The sequence below is a fragment of the Zonotrichia albicollis genome, chromosome 4 (genome assembly GCF_047830755.1).
Source record: "Zonotrichia albicollis isolate bZonAlb1 chromosome 4, bZonAlb1.hap1, whole genome shotgun sequence".
NCBI lineage: Eukaryota > Metazoa > Chordata > Aves > Passeriformes > Passerellidae > Zonotrichia > Zonotrichia albicollis.
This window is the reverse complement of record NC_133822.1, coordinates 36,246,230-36,266,441: the sequence shown is the minus strand read 5'-3', so window position 1 is coordinate 36,266,441 and position 20,212 is coordinate 36,246,230. Positions and strand designations below refer to the sequence as shown.

Sequence of the window (20,212 nt, the reverse complement as noted above, 5' to 3'; positions counted from 1 at the left end):
TTATATACATGGGTGATAATGTCCAAAGCTAAAATTGTGCCTGGCAAGGAAAAGAGTCAAAATAAATCCCATCAATTGCTGCAAGTAAGTCCAGGAAAAGAAAATATTTCATGCATATAATTCAAGAATGGAGGACACATATATTTCAGCCTGAACCACACATCTGAACTTTCACCAAATGCACTATTCTTATATAGACATGCTAGTGAGATCTCTAAAGAGAGGATAAAAATTATTCAAACACTTCAGAGGTCAGTGCTTTTTAGTGCATAGTTAAATAAGCAAGCATCAGGGAACACACTTTGCAGGCAGGACATGCCTATCACAAAGAAGTAACTCAGACACAAACCAGCACTTTTCCCTTCTGCTCACATGAATCTAAAAGATTCTGAAGCAGCAAAAAAGCCAAAAACCTGATGAGCTTGACAGGGCTCTTCATATACAGGAGTTATGAAAGGATATTAATGTGTTCTTTTCCTAGAAAGTCAAGGTTTCTAGTGTTTTCCCCTAGAAACTCGGGTCCCTCAGGATGGATTATTATTACAAACATCTTTTTTTTTCCCAGTTTGAGCTGGCTCCCCATCCATGAAAGCCCCAGATTGACTTCTATGCAAGAAAGATGTACATTTTACTAAAATGCAATTGTTTACAATTCAGAACTCCCAACTTGTCAAAATTCTTGGTATGGTTAATCTAGGTAAAAAGGTCAACTACATCTACTCAAGTCCTTCTTCTCACACTGAAAAACCTGTTAGATATTAGACTTTAGGACAGCATTATAATTGCCATATCTCTATTGGAGTTAAAGAAGTTCTGCTATTACATAAAAGCTGATGATCTGCAATTCAATTCCAATTGAAATTAAAGAAAAACAAATGATGAAAAAACACCAAAAAAACCCAACTAAACCACCATCCAACAAAACCCCAAAATCTATCCCATCTGACCTACCACAACACAGACCACATCTTTTGTGACCGTATATTTTTGAGACTTAAAAGACAGAAAAGAAGAAGTCATTTAGTAAAGTAAAACATACTCCAGGATAGAAAGGTTTTTAGGATTTGAAATCTAATGCTTGGAAAAAAGAATGAAAGCTTTAATTCATGCTGTTGCAGGTATACCTAAAGGGTCATCTGCTTAATAACAATTGTAAAATGACAGCAACAAGCACTTTAGAAGTGTCAGTCCTTGAAGCATTCACATAGATACAAAAGCCACCCCCAACTTAATCACCACATGAGTGCTCAGGGTTCCAAGCCCCTTGTGAAGAATCCGTGGTTACATCAGCCAAGGACTCAGTCACATTATCTACACTGAATAGCCACAAAGATTTTGCAGAATTACATGCAGAATACATACTTGCCACTAAGTAGCCTATTTCTGGTTTTTATTTTTAAAAAGTGGATCCCCTTCTCCCATGTTTGTCCACTGACATCCCAGCCCCAGCTACTAAAAAAGTAGTGCAGTAGTCTTACTGTTAGTTTATGTAGTTTAGCCCACTCGAGGGCTCCCATGTACAGACCATCCAACTGTGCAATAATATAGCCAGCATGTCTCCAAAATGGGTCATCCTTATTATTTCTGATTTGTTGTCTTGTCCATTGATCTTGCTTCCTGCAGAGGAACAAACAGGTTGGAGTTTTCTTGGGTTGTTTTAGAGTATAATTGATAATGCAGGGAAGGGACAAATACATTATAACCCAGATGGTCCAGTCTTACTCAAGATCTGAGGCAAATCACACTTTGGAAATCCTGCAGATATAAGCATTATATCCTCCAAGTGTAAATGTTCAGACTTAACCAAAATACCCTACAATCATGTGCCTCTACCAGATTTTAGTGTCAAAAAAGGAATTAAACTTCATGTTTGTGGAGGATTTTGCTATAGCAGATTCAGTCAGTAAATGGAAACAAGTGCTTGATAAGTTGGATGAAACATTCCCTTTTAAATGTCTATTTAAGAATAAAAATAGACTGATATTTGAAGAGCCTCCTTCTCTCCCCTGGGTTCAAGAGCAGTGAAGGCTTTCTGCTGGTGGTGCCCAAACATTGCCTGAGAACCATGTCTTTGCTCCTCCGAGTAACAGGTGGGAGGCCAAACAACTGTACCCTGTGCCAGATCCAGTCAAGAGCCAAATCACCCAGGTTTAGGGCATGAGGCAACACAAGCTGAACAGACCCTAGGGCAAGAGCCATCAACATTGGAAGGACCTCCCAGAATTCTCTCTTTTGCTGTGCAAAAAGAGCCACAAAAGAACCACAGGAAATGAGAATCAGATGCTAGCCTCTTCCATCCTCCTGTATCTATCCATCCAGCACTATGTAAAGTAGCAAATTGAGAGGACAAACCTGTAAAGGAAGCAAACTCTTCCAGCAGCATATGGTGAGAAAACCAACCAAAGTTAGTTTTCCAGAAACATCACAATACAAGAAGTATGTCCAAGGAACGAGGGATATGGTCAGAGCATTTAGGGCTAAGGACTTCCAAGACAACACAGTAATCCATATTACAAAACTGCTATAAAGTAAAGCAGTGATGCAGGAGTTGAGGAAAAAGGCAATGGAAAAGCAATACAAGGCCACCTAGTATTGCCCCCATTCATCCAACAATGCATCTTGGAGAATACAGCTGCTTTGCTGTGTCATTCTAGGGAAAAAAACACGTATACACTGATACAGCAGCTATCCCATTTTTCTCATAAGGAGGAGCACAGCAATGCTGAAAAATGATAGCAAGGGAGCACTAAGATTCTTTGTTCTATGTTTTGGATGAGCTGAAACTAACTAACTTCATATTTGCACACCAATAACAGTCAGATATTCAACCCCTTATGGAAAGGGCAAGACAAGGCAAATATGGAAAAAATTAGTCCCCAAAAGTGACCATTTCACACAAGTATTTGTAATGGAATAAAACACAAGCCTAATGAGATTAAAATAATTGGTAATCACAGCTGAGTTTCCCAGCACCTGGCCTGGGCTCTTCTCCTATTGTAGTTTCCCCACCAGTGTAGCTGCATTATTTGAGCAGCTACACTTTTTTTTTTTACTTTTGATTTTTACAGCTAAAGTGAAAAGTGAATCACAACTTTTGTGATTAAGATAGAATTTACACTGGTGGTAGAATAAAATACTAACCTAGCAGAAGAAGAAAAGGATACACAATGCTAAAAAGATTAAGGTGCTAGGAGATCACTGCTCAGTGTAATACTGAAAATAATAACTTTTCAAAAAAGGAATTTTATTAGAATGACCTTCAGAATTCATTGACATTTTCCCCACCCTTTGGCAGAATTGGTTTTAAACATTTCTTGGAAAGAATCAGAATTAGGAAAGGGTATAAGCACTTCTTCATGTACATTTAGAATTTCTTTTAATAATAATGGCATTCAATCAGAGGGAAAGGAAGGATATACTTCCCTCAGCCCATAAGGAAGAGAATAAAAAAAGGTTGAAAATTCTGTCATCCTCCAACTCCAAGTCTTGATTGATTTATTTTTAGCAAATAAATACATACGCCATAAAATTCTGAACTCCTCTTCGAACGGTGGGAGTCTTAATTAGCTGTGGGTACATATTTGCAGCATGGTCATACATTTGCCTGAAAGAACAAGAGTAACAGGAGTTATTCCTTTGCATCTTCTGTTTATCAACCAGTTAATTAACATGCCTTGACAGCAAAAGCAACAGAGTTCACAAAGTAAGTTTTTCCTACTCACAGAAAACACTCCAGTGCATGACAAAGAGCAAAAGTAACACAAAAGGATTGTTAAAATGTGACTTAAACTAAATAACTTCGTCAATGTCTGCTCAAACTGCTGCACAATGGAAAGAAGATAAGTAAGAATGAGATTGAACTACTTCATAAAAAAATCTGCACCTTCAGGGAATAATTGTAGGCCAGAAGCATCTTGAAAGCATTATCACATTAATTTAAGCACAACAAAAATAGTTTTCTGGAGACCTATGCTATTTGGAATCACAAGAAACACAGAGGCAAAGGTAATATAATTTGCTGATTCAGTTCATTTCACTCTTCAGAGAGAATTTCAGCATGATATCTAGCAGGTTATACCTGCCAATAACCATGTTCCTTTCTGTTTAAGCTAAATATCTCAATTTTTAAGCATGTATAAGATGATCCTACATGTTATCACAGAAACTCCCACTCATGGCAGTCCTAAATAGATTCAGCTTCATAGAGACCAAAATTCTTGTGGCTTTTTCTGTTGTTGAACTCAGTTAGCTGTTTTATCCACATTAACTTTTAAAAACAGAAGTTGAAAAGGCTTTGTTGCTTGTTGGTTAGGGCTTTTTTGTTTGTTTTCCTGAAGTGAAGTACTTCAAGATGAAATCAACTGTTAAAAAAATGCTCAGGAGCCCAGAATTAAAGTCACACTTCTTTTTTAGCTGAAATGTAATTGTCTGATCCAAGCTAAAATAAAACATTTTAGCATTTCTCTTAATGTGAGTCAAACTTGACCAACATTTTTTTCAGTCACTGATTAAATTGGAAAAAAAAAAAAAAAGGGGGACATCAACAGAGAATTATTTCACTGAGGTCTGGAGTTGATAGAGATAGAATTACATCCGTCATCAGTACATTTATCTTCTACCAAGTGCTGAGAGAAAGAAAACAGCACTGAGAAACAGATACCAGCCTCAAGGAAAGCACATGCCAGCATGCCCCAGCAGGGCAAAATTCCTGTAATAAAACTTATGACGCAGCTTACTCTGGGAGGGATGCAGACAGGAGCTCTTCCCAGTTTCCCTCAGGGCATAATTAAAGAATACAGATAGAGAGAATGGTTTGCTGATGACTAGAGAATCATCTATTGACCTTCTCCCCTCTTTCTGTCCCTTGCCCCATTCCCAGACAATTGCATGAACTTGATAGCACGATCCTGTTGCTTCTTATCGCAGCTCTGGTACCATTCTGACAATCAAATCTAATTGTCTCACATGTTCAGGCAAAACAGTAATCCAGCAAAAATGTGATTTGTTTTCATTTGTAGTTTGAATTAAGTTGTGGAAGGGAGATGCTGGGACAAGAGGGGAGCATTCAACAGCTCTGCACCATTACATTTCTCACAAAACTGCAGCAACAATTTTTAGTTCTAGAGTTTTCTGTCTCCCATGTAAAGCAAGACTACAAAATATCATAATCTACTTCCACAAGACTGCAAGAAAATTGGAGAAACAGATCAATATTCTCCACCCCTGCATATTCACAGAGAATTTGGCAAATAAAAATCCCAAGTAATTTTAGGAAGGGAACTAAAAACATACTCTATACTAGAAATCATACAAAACATAGTCTATACTGGAAATCAGAGCTCTCATGCCACTAAAGAGGAGCAAATAGCACAGGTTGGTCCACCTGGCAGATGATAATTTAGTGATTAGAGCCAGATGAGGAAGATAAAACCCAGCTGGGATACTGGCCTAACCACTGCCTAAGCCAGGACAAATGATCATGCTTCCAACTCAACCATCAGCTCTACTCTCTATTCTGCACTCAGAGGTTATGCAGATTTTACAGCAGTAGTATCTTTAAGCTGTCATGACTGATGTAGAGACTGGGTTAGGTCAGAATTGTGACTGAGAAGACCTTCTTTAATGGTTTCACTCTTATTTGCTAACAGAGGACAAACAATTCCTGAAAGTGATTTTTTTTTTTTTTTTAATGATCAAGGTTATCAAGAATTTTTCCCCCCAGTTGCTCTCTTCAGTTTTTTGGGTTTTTTTTTTGTTTTTTTTGTTTGTTTGTTTGTTTTGTTTTTTTTTTGCTTTAACAAAGCTTCTATGTGCATTGCTTGTGTGTTTTGCAGGGGCATTATTCTCTGAATTTAATTGGATCACTACAGTAAGGCTTTGCAACTACATCTATGGCCAAACACAAGGCAATTGCAAATCTGGGACAAGAATTCCAAACCTAAAACCAGAAAAGCAGAGTCCTCCTTCTTTAAATTAGCAAGCAAGATGACAGGACTCCGGTCAGCTAAGGCTGTATGAGGAAGAGTAAAATTAATGTTGCTTCAAATTTAAATGCTGTTTTTAGGCACCTGGCATGTCCCAGCTGGAACTGATTTAAAATAATGTCACAGATTCAGATGTGTTCTGCCACTAAGTAAAGTCAGGCCTCATTAACACTTCTCTGTTAGAAATGGGGAAAGGAAATTCATGCCTAAGAAAGCCAGAGCAAGTACCTTGGCCACATGATATGCCTGGACTTTGCAGAAAGGTGAAGGATTTGGGATAAAAACAAGTGTTTGGATAAATTGAATTCTAGTGTCTGGGGATCCAATGTCTAACTAGGCATTTTAAAAACACACAGATACTCTCATACTCAGAATCAGGTGTCAACACTAGGAAGATGAAGCATACTCTAGAGAAGACTTACATTTCTGCCATCACTGGAAAACTGGTCTGACTATCGTTTTCTTTACCACTGACCTATACAGTTAGAGCTGAAATTAATTATGCCCCAGTAATCCAAAATAAAACAGTTCTAGCATGTTTCATATTTTGATTTTTTTTTTTAATCTCATTATTTTACAGACTGTTTAGGTTCCTACTATAGGCAAGGCATATACTTTTAAGAGAGATACTTTGTCACTCTTTTGCTTACATGTTAAAGGCCTAGCTGTGTCTGGAAACTCTCCTTCAAGCCCTACGAGTAATGTGAGATCTGAGCTAGCTGAGAATTCCCAAAGGTCTCCAAATTGCAGGCCAAGTTGGACCTCCTGCTCATCCAACAGCTTCTGCAGGAAGCTGTACTTAAACATGGGTTCAGGCATCAACATTTCCAGCCTATCAATGCATCACATCAGAGCTCTTCCTAGCAGGACTTCTAGGATTTCTGCAAAGAGCCACCCTGGGTCTGCTTCATGGAGTCTTTACAACATATGGATGCAAGACAGCTGGAGACCATGGAGTTGTTCACACTACAGGCAGCCATGTACTAAAAAGCTCTTCAATCACCAAGCATTACACCCCAGGTTTTCACATTGGAAGGCTGTGCCTGAACCACCTGAGGTGCTTGTACAGGTAAATCACATAAGGGTCTTCACTGCAGCAGCTAAGTGGCTGACAATGCAAATAAAGCCTTCCCCAAAGCTAAACACGTACCTACACTCTCCCTTGTTCTTACCAAGAACTTAAAAGGGAAGCTGGAGCTGTGGACACTAACGTGTGCAAAAGTAGAACAACAGTGTGTAGAGACACCTTCTCCAAGGAAAATTGTGATGGTGCTAGAGTTTCCATAAAACAGGCTAGATGGGCCAGGCAGTCTGATGGGAATGGAGTTACTGATTGAGAAAGGCTGTTTCTCAGTTTTACCCCAGAGGACTTTAACTGTCCCACAGAAAGAACATCTGCCTGCATGTTAACAAGGATTCTCTAAATTTCTAGGCTAGATGAAGGAGAAATGGAGTTCTGAGTGCAATCTTACATCTGCAGACTCAGGGAGTTCTCACTTCTCCTGCAATTTAAGAAATTGCAAACACAGTCTATAAAAGGATTCATTAGTTGCAGTTTGGCAAATAAAAACCAACCAAGGTCATGCAGCTAAATCCTGAAGTAGTAGGTTCTCTGTCTTATCAAGGGACAAGAAAGTACATCACTATTTCATCTCTGTTCCTTACCTGAAACATTTTCAGAAGGTATTAGCTTCTGGAGAAGCCTTCTTTATCCAAAATAGCTTTACACAACCTGACAGAAAAAACTTGTTTGTAACTCACAGAGAGAAATGCGCTTGCACTGCAGTTACAGATGGACAGTGGGGCAAAGAAATAGCCAAAAAAATTAAACTCAGTATGTATAATATTTGATACTCATTTTATTGACAGCAAGCATTTTCAGATTTTGCACTTGCCAGGAGATTTCTTGGTGGATTTTCTCAAAAAGCCTCCCCAGAAAAGGCAGGCTTTGGCTACTTCTAATTTTGCATCTTAACCCACTCTTGCACTTAACCTCCTTTCAAACAGCTGAATTTCCTATTTTGCTTAAAAGCCTAAGTCTCAAACCATACTTTTCCATATTAATACAAACCCTCAGCTTTACTTCTGTTCATTACCAGTTCTGCTACATCCACTTCTTTACAAAGAGCCACTCAGTGCTGGAGCTGTTAGCCCCAGAGTAACAGCAGCCAGGGCTAGGAACCAACCTCAGTAAGCACATAACCTGCAGAAGGCAAAAACCTTGAGCAGAACAACTTGGATAACTCCACTTCTGTGAATCTTCACTCAACACACATGGAAAAAAAAAAAGGGAGAAAACCTCCTTCCTCTAAAAGTTAGCCAAGAATAAGATATCAGATAAATCCCTGCAGACACTGTTCCAGATTCAAACCACATAAAAAGAAGCAGACACATACTTAAGTTTGTTTCAAAGCCAGAAAGACACATAAATCTACTGTGGAGGCAGAAGAGGAAAGGGTGTGAGTTGTTCCTACTACAGCACTACTTGCCATCTAATTGAGCTTAGCATGGACTGGGCTACCTGTACTATGACAAAACTTAAGCTTAATCACCTATTGATTAACACACCTAGGTAAAGCCTTAGGAAAAAAACCTGTTGAACAATACCCAATTTTAACAATATTCTAGATGTAATGCTAGCATTCCCCAGATTCAGGGATAGTTTACATAAACTGGCCAAACAGGGCAAGGCAATAACCTCTCACACCGAACAACAGATCTCTCATGAGCTTAATGTCCTTTCCTGTCTCGAGTACAGGTTGTGTACTATGAATTTTAGAACTCCTTCACTCCCTCAGAAGTGTTTTGTTATTGACAAATATTACTTTATTGAATTTCCTTTATACACTTCCAGAGACCTAGGTGCCTCACCAGTAAAACCTACTAGAGAATCACATTATCATATGCCCAGAGAACTATCCATAAATATTAACTGATCTTAAAATATCTTACTGATTAAATTAATATAATCTTGTCCAGCAGCTGTACCTGACAAATGTTCAGCAGACAACCTTCCCTTGCTGGCCTGTGCAACACAGACTATGAGTATTTATTTCAGTATTCTGAAAGCAAAGCTGATGAAGCCAAAAAGTCAAGTCATAGCAGCCATTGCAAACTCCTCCCAGCATCAGAATTTTGGCATTTTTCTCTTCCTATGACTATGGTGATAGAGCAAAAGATGGAGCTTGTTCAACAACAAGCCACGTGTCATGTTCTTAGCTGTATCACCAGCTATAGAGAGTCACAGAATCACTTAGAAGATTGGAAAAGACCCTTAAGATCATCAAGTCCAACCTAGCACCACCATCTGCTATCAGGGAATATTTCATAATATCATTCTGTCTTCCAACTTAGCCACAGAAAGAACAAAGTTTGATTAATTTTTTTGGTTGGCTATTTTTTGGGGTTCTGGATTTTTCTGTTTGTTTTATTTTAGGAAAAAATCCCTGCACTGGATTTGTAACAAGCACAAAATTCCCTCACTTTTCATAGATGTGAACTGTGGGAAAGGCTCAGTCCCTCAGGGCTTTCAGGAGAACACTAACCCTTCTAGACACACCCCAGTCTGCCTTCAGGCCTATAGTTTTTGGGGGTTTGTTGCTGTTTCGTTTTTTTTTTTTAAGTTGGCCAAAACAACTCTCCATGCTGTGAAGTTTCAGTATCTGCTCTCCGGCAATTTCTTGACGTTATCTGCTGAAAAACATCCTTAAGGAAGCACTGCAGACCTTGCTAGCAACATTTCTCCCTGCCTGAGCTGCCCTCAACTGCCTGATCAGCCACCAAACTACAAGCTGGGAAATAACCACACTTCTTGCTACTCCTTATGCACTTCCCTATACTTACATTATTTTGTGATTACATTACTTAAGCAGTAATACAGATACAGTACCCATCTATCCCACCAAGATCTTGGGAGATGCTGCAGGATGAGAAGGGGAGGGCACATTCTGATCCCATAATGAAGAAGCTATACTTTGTACCTGCTACTAATTAAAAGAATACCACACAGATGCAAAATGTATCATTAGTTTAAAAGGAAAGGAATTTAGGACAATGAAAGCAACCAAAAAAACATCACAAGTACAGAAGTCCACTGGAAGTGCCATGAATTGAGTTGCTCCCTGAGGTACTTACGGAGCTGTGAGATAGCCTTCCAAGAAGCCAGCAACATACATAATATCTTCATTGCTTAAGGTCTGCGAGCCATAGCCTGCTCTGATCTCCAGGACTCCCCAGCCTGTTGTCTGTAGACTGTTGTTGTAGAAGCCATAAGCATCTCCACTCCTGTCCAGACTATTCTTGACCTGAAGTATTTTTTCAGCTTTATTCCAGTACACAGTTGCATAGCGGAGTTCTGTGGTGGAGAAGAAAGGAGAAAGGGAGACAAATGTAAGAGGCATTTCCTATGCAATACTGAAATGTCAAGACAGTAATTTGGCAATTTAAAAGTTAATTTCATAGCTTTCCATCAGGTTTAGTTCTACTGCAGAGATCAATACTAATGCTAATATACTGAAAAAGGGCATGATGACTAACTGGAGTTCTACAAGAGCTCACAGCAAAACATTCTCATGTTATTCTTCTGGAAGTTTTCTACAACTCATTCAGTGTACAGCTCCAGCATAGCAGAGTGTTGACATGAAACTCTGAGTAGTATTTCCTTACCTGGCCCAGAACACAAGCTATACAAATCTTATTGAAAGCAACTTTAGAAGACAGCATGCCTTAGGAACTGCAAAGGATTATAAACTACAGTTGACTTAATTTTCCACCTAAAGATTCAAAAACTTCTAAAAGCTTTCTACACAGACCATCTGGGAAACCAGTTCCTGAGATGACATAACAGAAGCAGTAGGACACAGTGGATCACAAACTTTAAGACAAAAGCACAGCAGGTATGCAATCCTTTACCAAGTACACAGTGTTTATCATGCATCTGAAATAGAATTGATCCTAAGCATGATACAAACAGGAAGGAAGGGAATAGACTTCTCAGATTTCCATTTGGACTGCTGTTTTAAAAAACATTCTTGATTACTTGTGTTTCAATCCTGCAAAGCTGAAGAACAAAGAGCAACGTAAACTGCCTTCTGAAAAAAAAACCCCAAACCACACCACCAAACAAGCAACATCAAAAAAATCCCACGTGCTACAATTCTAATTGATTCCTCTCTAAGAGGAGCTGTGATTACATCAGCTCTCTATGCATGACTGATCAAATCACTACTACATCACTGTGAGAAGAGTTTAAAAATTGTATGTCAGAGGTCCAAGAATAATTTAAAAAGTTTTAAGAGATAAATTCATAAATAGCCCTTCTGAATGACTGCACAGCCCTCTGGCATATCACCAGCAAACTTGCTGAGGGAACACTGCCTCATCACCCAGGCCATCAAGGAAGATGCTGACCAGTATCAACCCCTGGCACAGACCAGTTGTTACCAGCCTCCAGCTAGGCTTTGTACCACTCTGCACTAGGTCAGTCTTCGTGACGTACTAGACACACTTCTCATGGGAACAGCAAATGCATTGGCAGAACCAGAATCTTAGTAGGGAAAGAACTTTGCTTTTTCCACATTCTGTGAAAAGAAGTCGTTACATGAGTCTATTCAGAGATGAAGTAATTCAGGGACTTGGAATACAGTGTTTAAAAACATGTTTTTCATCTGCCAGGTAGTGAGGCTATTTAAAGGGCAGACATGACAGACTTTCATTAGCTCTTCAAGCAGCTACGAGCTTAGTCTTCTGTTGTCTCCTTAACTATCTTCTGGTAGTAGAAGCAGTAATTCCTACTTTAGATTAAAAGCAAACATGGGAATCACTCAGACTGAAAAATCTGTGAACTGAAGAGCAGGCTGATAAGGGTCATCACTGATGAAAGCCAAAGACCACCTTACAAAGCTAAAGCTTATATACCAAAAAAGTCAGGGCAAAGGAAGTTCTGTGAGGGGATGATGCAAGGGGTCAGAGCAGAACACAACGTGCCTGTCCAGCAGTAAATGGGAGGGCTGATTCCAACCAAGAAGCCCAATGCAGGGCAGAGGAGAGACTACTTGCACAGTAAACAAAGATGTTGAGGAACAGATAAAAAGAGAAATAACAAACTAAGGCAAACCATGACCATCTTTCCATCTCTTCAGGTGGCTGTGGAGAGGTGGCTGGCATTCAACAGGAATCAGGGCAGCTGGGTATTGCTATTAGTGCCTGCAAACTAAATAGTGATGTCAGGATACCTATTAGACCTATAGAGAAGCTGTGCCTGCCTAAATCAAAAGAGCTGTTGCTTTCCTTTGGAAAAGAAAGTTGATGCCAAAGTCAGACAGACTCATCTGACACAGGTACTTGCACAGTGGGCTGGGTTCCTTTGTTTTATGCTCTGCCAGAGCATGAACGTGCAGAGCTATTTTCAAAAGTCCAAACAAACTTTTGAAGTACCCCTGGAGTCTGCCCTGTCCCAGCTTCCCTACATGACAAATTTAATCTGAAGAAAACCAGAGCTCAAAGCGGGTGGGAGAGAAAGAGAGAGAAGGAGAAACATCAAATCACAGGAGAACTTGCAACAAACCCTGAGAGGCCTTTAAAGGAATAGCATCAAGGTAGCTGTTACAGTTTCACAACAGTGCTGCAAACCACTATTTCCCATTACGGCTTTTTCTTTTGATTGACTCATCTCATTTCACCTTGCAGCTGGAGTTAAAACTACAAGCTTATAAACCTGTCTACACTACAATGTAATCAAAGCATTTAGGACCACCTAATCTGGTCCAATTTTATTCTGTATTCATCTAAACAAGCAGGACTGCCTTTGCCAAGAAAACCATCCAGAAGTATAATACGGAATACAAATATACAAGAAATATGTGCACATTTTCAAACAATTCTGTTTCAGTTCTGAAGAGAACAGGAGCCTTCCTACTGAATAACATTTATATTTGAATTTGAATATTACATTTATTTTTGGAGGGTGAGACAGGAGCCCTAGCACCTCTTATCCCAGCAGTCATATTGGTCAATTTTTGCATAGAAAGCAATTGCAATGTCTCCATGAACCCACAACTCATCTTTTCATCATCAAAGTTAAGACCTCCAAGTGTTCAGCCTGCTAGAACTCTGACAAATCAGAGACTGTGATAATCTCTAACTATTGCACAACAGTGTTGCTTAGAATAACCTCAATAACACACCAAAGCACGCACTATCTACTGCAATGAACAAGTCAAAATCCTGGGGGATGGGGTGGGCCAGTGGAATCATCCTTCCACTCCAAGAGCCAGCCAGGAGAACTGCACAGCATCAGCACTACAGAGTTTCACCACAACCACCAGTGGGGTGGGAGAGAGATATGCAGAAGTGCAACGACAGAATAAGCCTGGAAAAAAGAGTTTCTTCTCCTTTCTGCAGGAAAAGGGGACTGGGAGGAGCCTTCCTTCAAGCTGCCTCCTTTTAAAGATACATCAACCCTTCTCCCAAATACAGATCCAGAAACAGAGACTACAGCTGGGAGAGTGCTGGAATTTCTACAGCAAGTGAGAAATATCTGCTTTCTGTCAAAATTATTCCCTAAATAATGGGAAAAGGGTATTCAGCCAGGAAAATTGGAGGTGGTAGCGGTCCCTTTGGGTTTTAAGCTGAAACACCAAATCTGTTCTCTGCCTTTTGGGCTCAGTACAGGCATTTCAAAAGTTAAAACTGTATATTGTCTTTTACTTGGTGGCAGCTGGAGAGTGGAAATACATACATGTGCATTAGAATATGAAACAAGCAATTAAAGGAAATACTTAGAGGACTGACATGAGATGAAACACACGGAAAGCAGATGGTGAAGAAGACATGAAGTAATAGCAGCAATCTGCAATAAAAGAAGAGAATTGACAGAGAAGGTGAAAAATGAAAGAAAAGCAGTATGGAGATGGCCCAAGACAATCTAAGAAGCACACTACTAGTAATATTTATTTAATAAATTAGACCCAAAAAAAGTAACACCTGGCATGCATTAAGAACACCAGTAAGATTCATTTGGCAATATGCAACAGTTGCTTTTCCTTAGGCTTTCCCAGCTATAAGTTGCTTTTAAAACATACATATATCAAGTTAGGCTACTGGACTTTATACTTAGAGAAATGAGTAGAGCTCTTTTCCTTGCTGGATGAAAGAACTACAAGGTCAGGGGGTGAGAAATAATATTCATATTTTTCCTTAGTCTGCCAAGCAAGCCAGCTCACAAGCAACGGAACACTGGTTAGTTCACATGTAACAAGCTAAATTAACAAGTGTCAGCATCTCCTACTAATATGAAAATTTAGTAGTTAAGGAAACCAGTAGTTAACTACTAATTTTTATCTGTGGCTTTCTAAATGTGAAGCTATTTTTTTGTAGAGGTGTTCTTCATAGATTCTGCCCATAAAGTTTCCAATAAATAGGGAAGATAGCACTCTCCTGTTTCACCAAAAACTAGTTTTGCATCACTTCAAAATACAAAAAACTTTAGAAAAAATTGCACATTTGATTTCAGTATACTCTCCCCTACAACTAATGTTCAGTAGTAAAGATTCTATTATCACAGTATAGCATTTAAATATTTAAGGTCAACCATAATAAGGATGTTTCTGTTCAATGTTTTAATTTGAAAGACCTTGACCTCTTTTTCCATTAAAAATTTTATAGAATCATAGAATGTTAAAGTTCAGAAGTGACCTTACAAAACCACTTAGCTCCAACCTCCATGCCATAGGCCTCATCACCTTTCACTAGTGCAGGTTGCTCAGGGCCCCATCCAACCTGCCCTTGAACATTTCCAGGGATGGGGCATCCACAACTTACTTGGGCAGCCTGTGCCAGTGCCTCAGCACCCTCACAGTAAAGAACTTCCTCCTGTATCTAATCTCAATCTGCCCTCCTTCAGTCTAAAACCACTACCCCTTGTTCTATCACTACCTGCTCGTACAAAAAGTCCATTTCCTCCTTTTTATAATTGCCTTCTGGGTACTGGAAGGCTGCAGTGAGGTCTTTCCAGGATGAAAAACCCCAGTTCCCTCAGCCTGCCTTTGCAGGAGAGGCGCTCCATCCCTCTGACCATCTTTGTGACACTCCTCTGACCCCGCCTCTCCATGTGTTTATTTATTTAGAAGCAGAATTTAAACAATTTTTGAAAGGCTGTATAACTCTAAAGAACAAGGGATATTTCAATATATGATTATGATTGGAATCTATTACAAAACAAGACTATTTCAGGGCTGCTTTAGAGATTAGCTTAAGCCACACAAGAAATTAACAAAGTCCAGTAATTTTCAAATAAAGGAGTAAATGCTTTCTTGAGCTGCCTGAATATAAGCTATTTGTGTTTTCTACTCTACTGGCCTTAATTAATCCTATTTCTTCATGCATTTTGGGTCTATGTAATTTTTTTAATTTGTTTCCAACAGGTCTGTCCTTTGAAGCCTAATGCCCTGATTTGTGCTTACATCAGTGAAAAGTAATATTCAAATGTGACCTATCAATTAAGAGTTTCAGTCTTGTATGGTTTTCATGTTCACAAGGATACTTACTAGTAAAGCTCAGCAAATTTGCCAAAACAGTTATAGGTACCTAGTATAGGTCACCCAGAGGAAACAAAACCAGCCATTCAACAAGTAGCTTCAGAAATGTCAGAGCACCTCAGTTTAAGTCATATTAAAGAACATTCTCTAGAAACATTTTCCAAAGTGTATGATGAATAATCTTCAAGGCATTCAAAGTGCTAAAGAACAATGAACCAATTTTCAAAAACCCAAACAACAGAATCTACACAATTCACAATGCTGAAAGCCATTTACTCTATTAAATAGCCTAAAGGCATTTCTATTTGCTCCTTTGTAGCTTTCCTAGTAACTCAATTATGATGCTAGAAATCAGTTGGGCATTAGGTGAAACTCCTTCATAGCCTAAACTTCCTTTCATTTCCTCTAGATAATTTACAGCTGACCCTTCCTTTCCTCTTCCTAACTGAAGTTTTTGCTGATCCAGGTAAAGTTTTGAAAGTATGTCTGCAAGATGAGATAGGACTGCCCACAAAATTATATGCTTATAACATTTTGCACACGTTGAAACAACTGTTATGTTAATTTCTCCTTGGTTTGTAGCACTTCATGCATTAACTGGGAAATTCCTGGAAGATAAGCACCGAATCCAGCCTTTAAAACCTTCAGAATTTATTGAAAGCAGCACCAGAGTGAGATACTCTGTCCCTGCCCGAGGCAGCGTGGTTGGAACAAGATAATCCTTAAGGTCCCTTGCAACTCAAACCATTCTGGGATTCCGTATGAGCGCTGAAGCACAGACCATGACCTATACCCCACAAGGCAGCACTAAAACTCTGTTAGTCACAAGTTGTAGCACGCTGTAGGCCACAGCACCACAACGAAGTCTTCGTCCCGAACGATTCCCGTGCCTGCATATGAAAACCAGCTCGGCTGGGAGCTCAAGGCAATTTCCCACCTGTTGGATCCTCAGTTTAAATCCCCGCGCCCTTTCTGGGAACTGGGAGGATGTTTAGAAAGCGCCGGCACCGAACACCCACGAGGCAGCACGGCCGCGCCGGCCCGGCCGCCGGGCACGAGGTGCTCGCGGAGCAGCCGCTGAGGGAGCGGAGCCAGCCCGGCCTGCGGGGTCCCGCCGTGGGGAGCGGGGCCCGGCGGCCTCGCACCCGCGTCCCAGGCAGCACGGGGCGGAGGCGCGGCTGCCACGGGCGGGGCGCGGAGCCCGGCGGTACCCCGGGAGAGCTGCAGCCTCCGCCGCAGCCGAGCCCGGGCCGGGCTACCCCTCCCGACCGCCTGGCAACACTGGCGGGGCAGCCCCTGTGCCTCCTGTCGTCCCCCCCACCACGGCGAGGGGGCTCTGGCCGGCCACCCCCCGCGCCCCCGCTCGCCTCACCTGCGCGGCCGCCCGCCGCCGCCCACAGGAGGACGAGCGCCCAGCAGCAGCGGCACACGCTGCCGCCCGCCCGGGCCATGCCGCCGCTCCCCCGTGACTCCTCCGAGCGCCGGGAGGCGGCGGGACTTTAAGAAGTTCCCTCGCTCAGGGCAGGTCTCGCCGCTGCCCCCGCCTCCTCCGGCGCCCGCCCCGGCCGCGGCGGCCCGTGCTGGAGGTGGCCCTGCCGGGGACGGTTGTTCCCCGCGCCGGCCGCCGGGATGTGCCCCGGGAGCGGCGGAATCTTTCCTGCTCCGATACGGGTTTGGAGACCCCAGGGCCTGGCTGAAGTGTGGGAATCACCCCTGGCCGAGGTCCGGCGTCGCAGGGTAGTGAAGGCGGGTCTCCAGGCAGGTGCCTGTGGCGCCCCTGGACTTCCCGAGGGTGATTAACCTTGAAGGGGCGAAAGTTTACCAAGAACGGCTGTGGAAAGACGCAAGAGGAGTTGGGCGATGCTTATCAAAATATGCGTTTTGCATCACAGCGTGAGAAACAACAGCGAAGGGCAGCTTTCAGCCCTGTTAGAACAGTAACTGCTGTGTGTCCCAGCGGAAGAAATGAGGGACAGAACTTTTTCTAAGGTTTACAGATAGAGACAACTTTCCTTGGGGTTTTCCTTTGCACCCGTGATTCAGACCATTTTGAGGCACTGCGTTTTTGTCTCAGCCAGTGTTGGATATTCTGCCATTATCTGAAAAGGGCCATTATTTGGACTTTGTGTTTCAGTAATTAAGACAGTTTGAATTTGATACCGGTGCCTGTAATAGCCCCATATAACACGATCACATGCCAACCAGTTCAGGCCAAGTAGTAAGCCTTGGCCCCAAGCCCTGGATAAGAGCACTGTGTCACCAGGCTGCAGGGATCCTTCCATACCTATCACCACTTTGTTCTGGGTTACTTTTCACTTAGAGAGAAGGAAAAAACAGACATTCAAACCAGAAACCAGGATTTTTAAAAGGGTAGTCAGTGTTGATTTTATTGTGGTGTGTAGTTAACAGATACGTGCAAGGACAGAATCATGTGAAAAAGAAATCTACCAGAACATGGGTCCATCAACTCATTACTAAGGTAACTATTTCTCTTCACAAAATGATACAAAATGTATTGTCTGAAGAACACTGGAAAGAGAAGGGCTGCTGAAAACTAAGCACTTTTTTTTTAAGTAATTTTCTCAATCAATGTCAGCAGACATGCTCTAAAATAATTTGTATCTCAGGGGTGTCAAGGAACCCATAAAACTCTTCTTTAAAAAGAGGAAGTAGGTCACTTGTATCACTTTAAAGATCAGAATGGCTCTGCTTGGGGTAATCATAGTGGTCATCTTCAGGCTTGACGAGTCCAGCATTTGTCACTACAATACAGCTCCACTTGCTGAGTGTTCCAGCCACAGCAACTAGAATAGCCCAGCAGCGCCCAGTAGCCCAGCAGTCACACCCAAAAACACAGAGACAAAGCTTGTGGATTGGCACCACGAGGTAGGAAATAGCAGACTTTATATTTTTATTGTACTCATACTCTTTTCAATACATACCAGTTTTAGCTCATCAGGGTTTTTGGGATTTTTTTTCTATCCTCACCCCAATGAATGTTTCCATTAGGACACTGAGGATGGTATGGTATTAATGCCAGTTTGAGTTTCAGATTGGTTATATATCATGTGAAAGCTGTGACTGTTGGGTACACACTTTCTGTTATTTGTCTGTATCATGTTCCTGAGTGTAGAAATATACATCTGTTAGATAAGAGTATAAGCCCTGCAGAACTTCATTATTGAATTTTTCCAGTAATCTTTGCACTTCAGATCTATTCACATCTACATTGTTCTTTTAACGTGTGTGTGTGTGTTCTTACAAAGCCAGCTTCTCTTAGAAAGAAAAAACAGAGGCAACTGGATTGCTCTCTTTTAATTCTTTTTATGTTGTTTAGTTGAGCAAAAATGCTGTTTAAAACTATAAAATAATGATTTTGCACCAGTTTCATTGCTGAATACTGACCAATATTTGACAATGCTGGAAGTAGTTCTGCTTTGAAAGCCAACAGTGCACAAAAGGCCCTTGCAAAAGCAGATATTCTTCACTCACTAGATGTTATTTCTTCATGTGAATGCTGATTTTCTTTTACGTGTAACCCCTGTGCTTTTGTTGCTTGTTAAAGCTGTTTATTAATACCAGTACCATGGTGTCAGTTGAAGAATGAGTCATCTGAGTAAAATTTGCTTTACAGTAAAAAAAAGTTGAATTGCAAAGGTCTGAGGTTAAGAAATCCGATAATTTTATTTCCTTAATTTCTGTTTCACTTCTGGTTTGGGGGCAGAAGCAGAAGTAGTGAAAAGATATGAAAGTGTCTTGTTTTGTATGCATGAGTTTCATTTTTCAGGCCCAGGAGATTCAACTAAACTTTACAAACCATACTTCTGGAATAATCTCCCAATGTAAATAACAGAAGTGTTGTCTCTTGAACAAAGTCAGCTTGATTCAAGAAAACATGCTAAATACAGAGGAAAAGAGCAGAAGAAGCAAAAGAGCAACATATTCACGTTTTACATATGATATATTTATATATATTTTCAAATATATTACACCAAATCTATCTTCACATAAAAATTACAAATTAAATACAACATCTAAAGATCATGGCAAATTAGGGTTTTCCTGTGAATATTTTCAGGAGTGGATTACTGAACAGGCTATCACAATTTAAAAAAACATAACTAAAACAAAAACCCCCACTATTTTCCAGACTCGAGTGCAAATATTTTCATTTACCTCAAATCATGCTGCATGTGTCCTAACAAAGTCATCCAACAATTTCAATGTTACAGTGAGGAGCAGTTTGATTTACTGATAGTAGGTTGGATGGTAAAAAGGACTCTTGAAAAGGTGTTTTCTTTTTCCTCTAATTGTGTCTACAAGCCTCCAGCCTCCACATGAAGTTGTCCAGAGAGTTGCTGCAGCTTTTTGAGTCATGCTAGATATCCAGTTTTAAATGTAAGTGGTAAAATTCTCTGTGCTGACCAGTTGCAGGTATTCCAGGGTACCTGATCGGTGGCTACCTACCCGCGAAAGCTCCTGTGCCTTGGATCCTTCATTTTCCCTTTTCTGAAGACTGTTGGTTATCATCTCTGCTAAGTCATCGTGTAACCGCTGCTGGTTCTCCCTAAAATCAACAGGATGGGGAAAAAATTCAGTGATTCAAACGTTTTTGATGATCCTCAGGTCGCCAGAGATTTTTAAACATTTCTATTCCCACGTTGATCTTAATGTTATTCACACACTACTGAT

General features: G+C 40.8%; 2 protein-coding genes across 3 annotated transcripts in view; both read right to left on the bottom strand.

Annotated features, from left to right (window-relative positions):
* Window positions 1-17,116, bottom strand: part of PLBD1 (phospholipase B domain containing 1) — a 38,232-nt gene extending 21,116 nt beyond the window's left edge. Inside the window, exons 1-4 of the mRNA XM_005488717.4 lie at window positions 16,893-17,116; window positions 10,119-10,338; window positions 3,521-3,604; window positions 1,479-1,617 (exon numbers count right to left, since the gene is read on the bottom strand). Of these exons, the coding sequence (XP_005488774.1) occupies window positions 1,479-1,617; window positions 3,521-3,604; window positions 10,119-10,338; window positions 16,893-16,971 (522 nt within the window). The 5' untranslated portion in view covers window positions 16,972-17,116. The remainder of the gene's footprint in view (window positions 1-1,478; window positions 1,618-3,520; window positions 3,605-10,118; window positions 10,339-16,892) is intronic.
* Window positions 17,117-18,905: 1,789 nt separating this feature from the next.
* The window catches only part of GUCY2C (guanylate cyclase 2C), a 54,012-nt gene continuing 52,705 nt past the window's right edge, over window positions 18,906-20,212 (bottom strand). For both annotated transcript variants that reach the window (XM_074539484.1, XM_074539483.1), the window contains exon 28: window positions 18,906-20,087. In XM_074539484.1, the coding sequence (XP_074395585.1) occupies window positions 19,913-20,087 (175 nt within the window). In that variant the 3' untranslated portion in view covers window positions 18,906-19,912. The remainder of the gene's footprint in view (window positions 20,088-20,212) is intronic.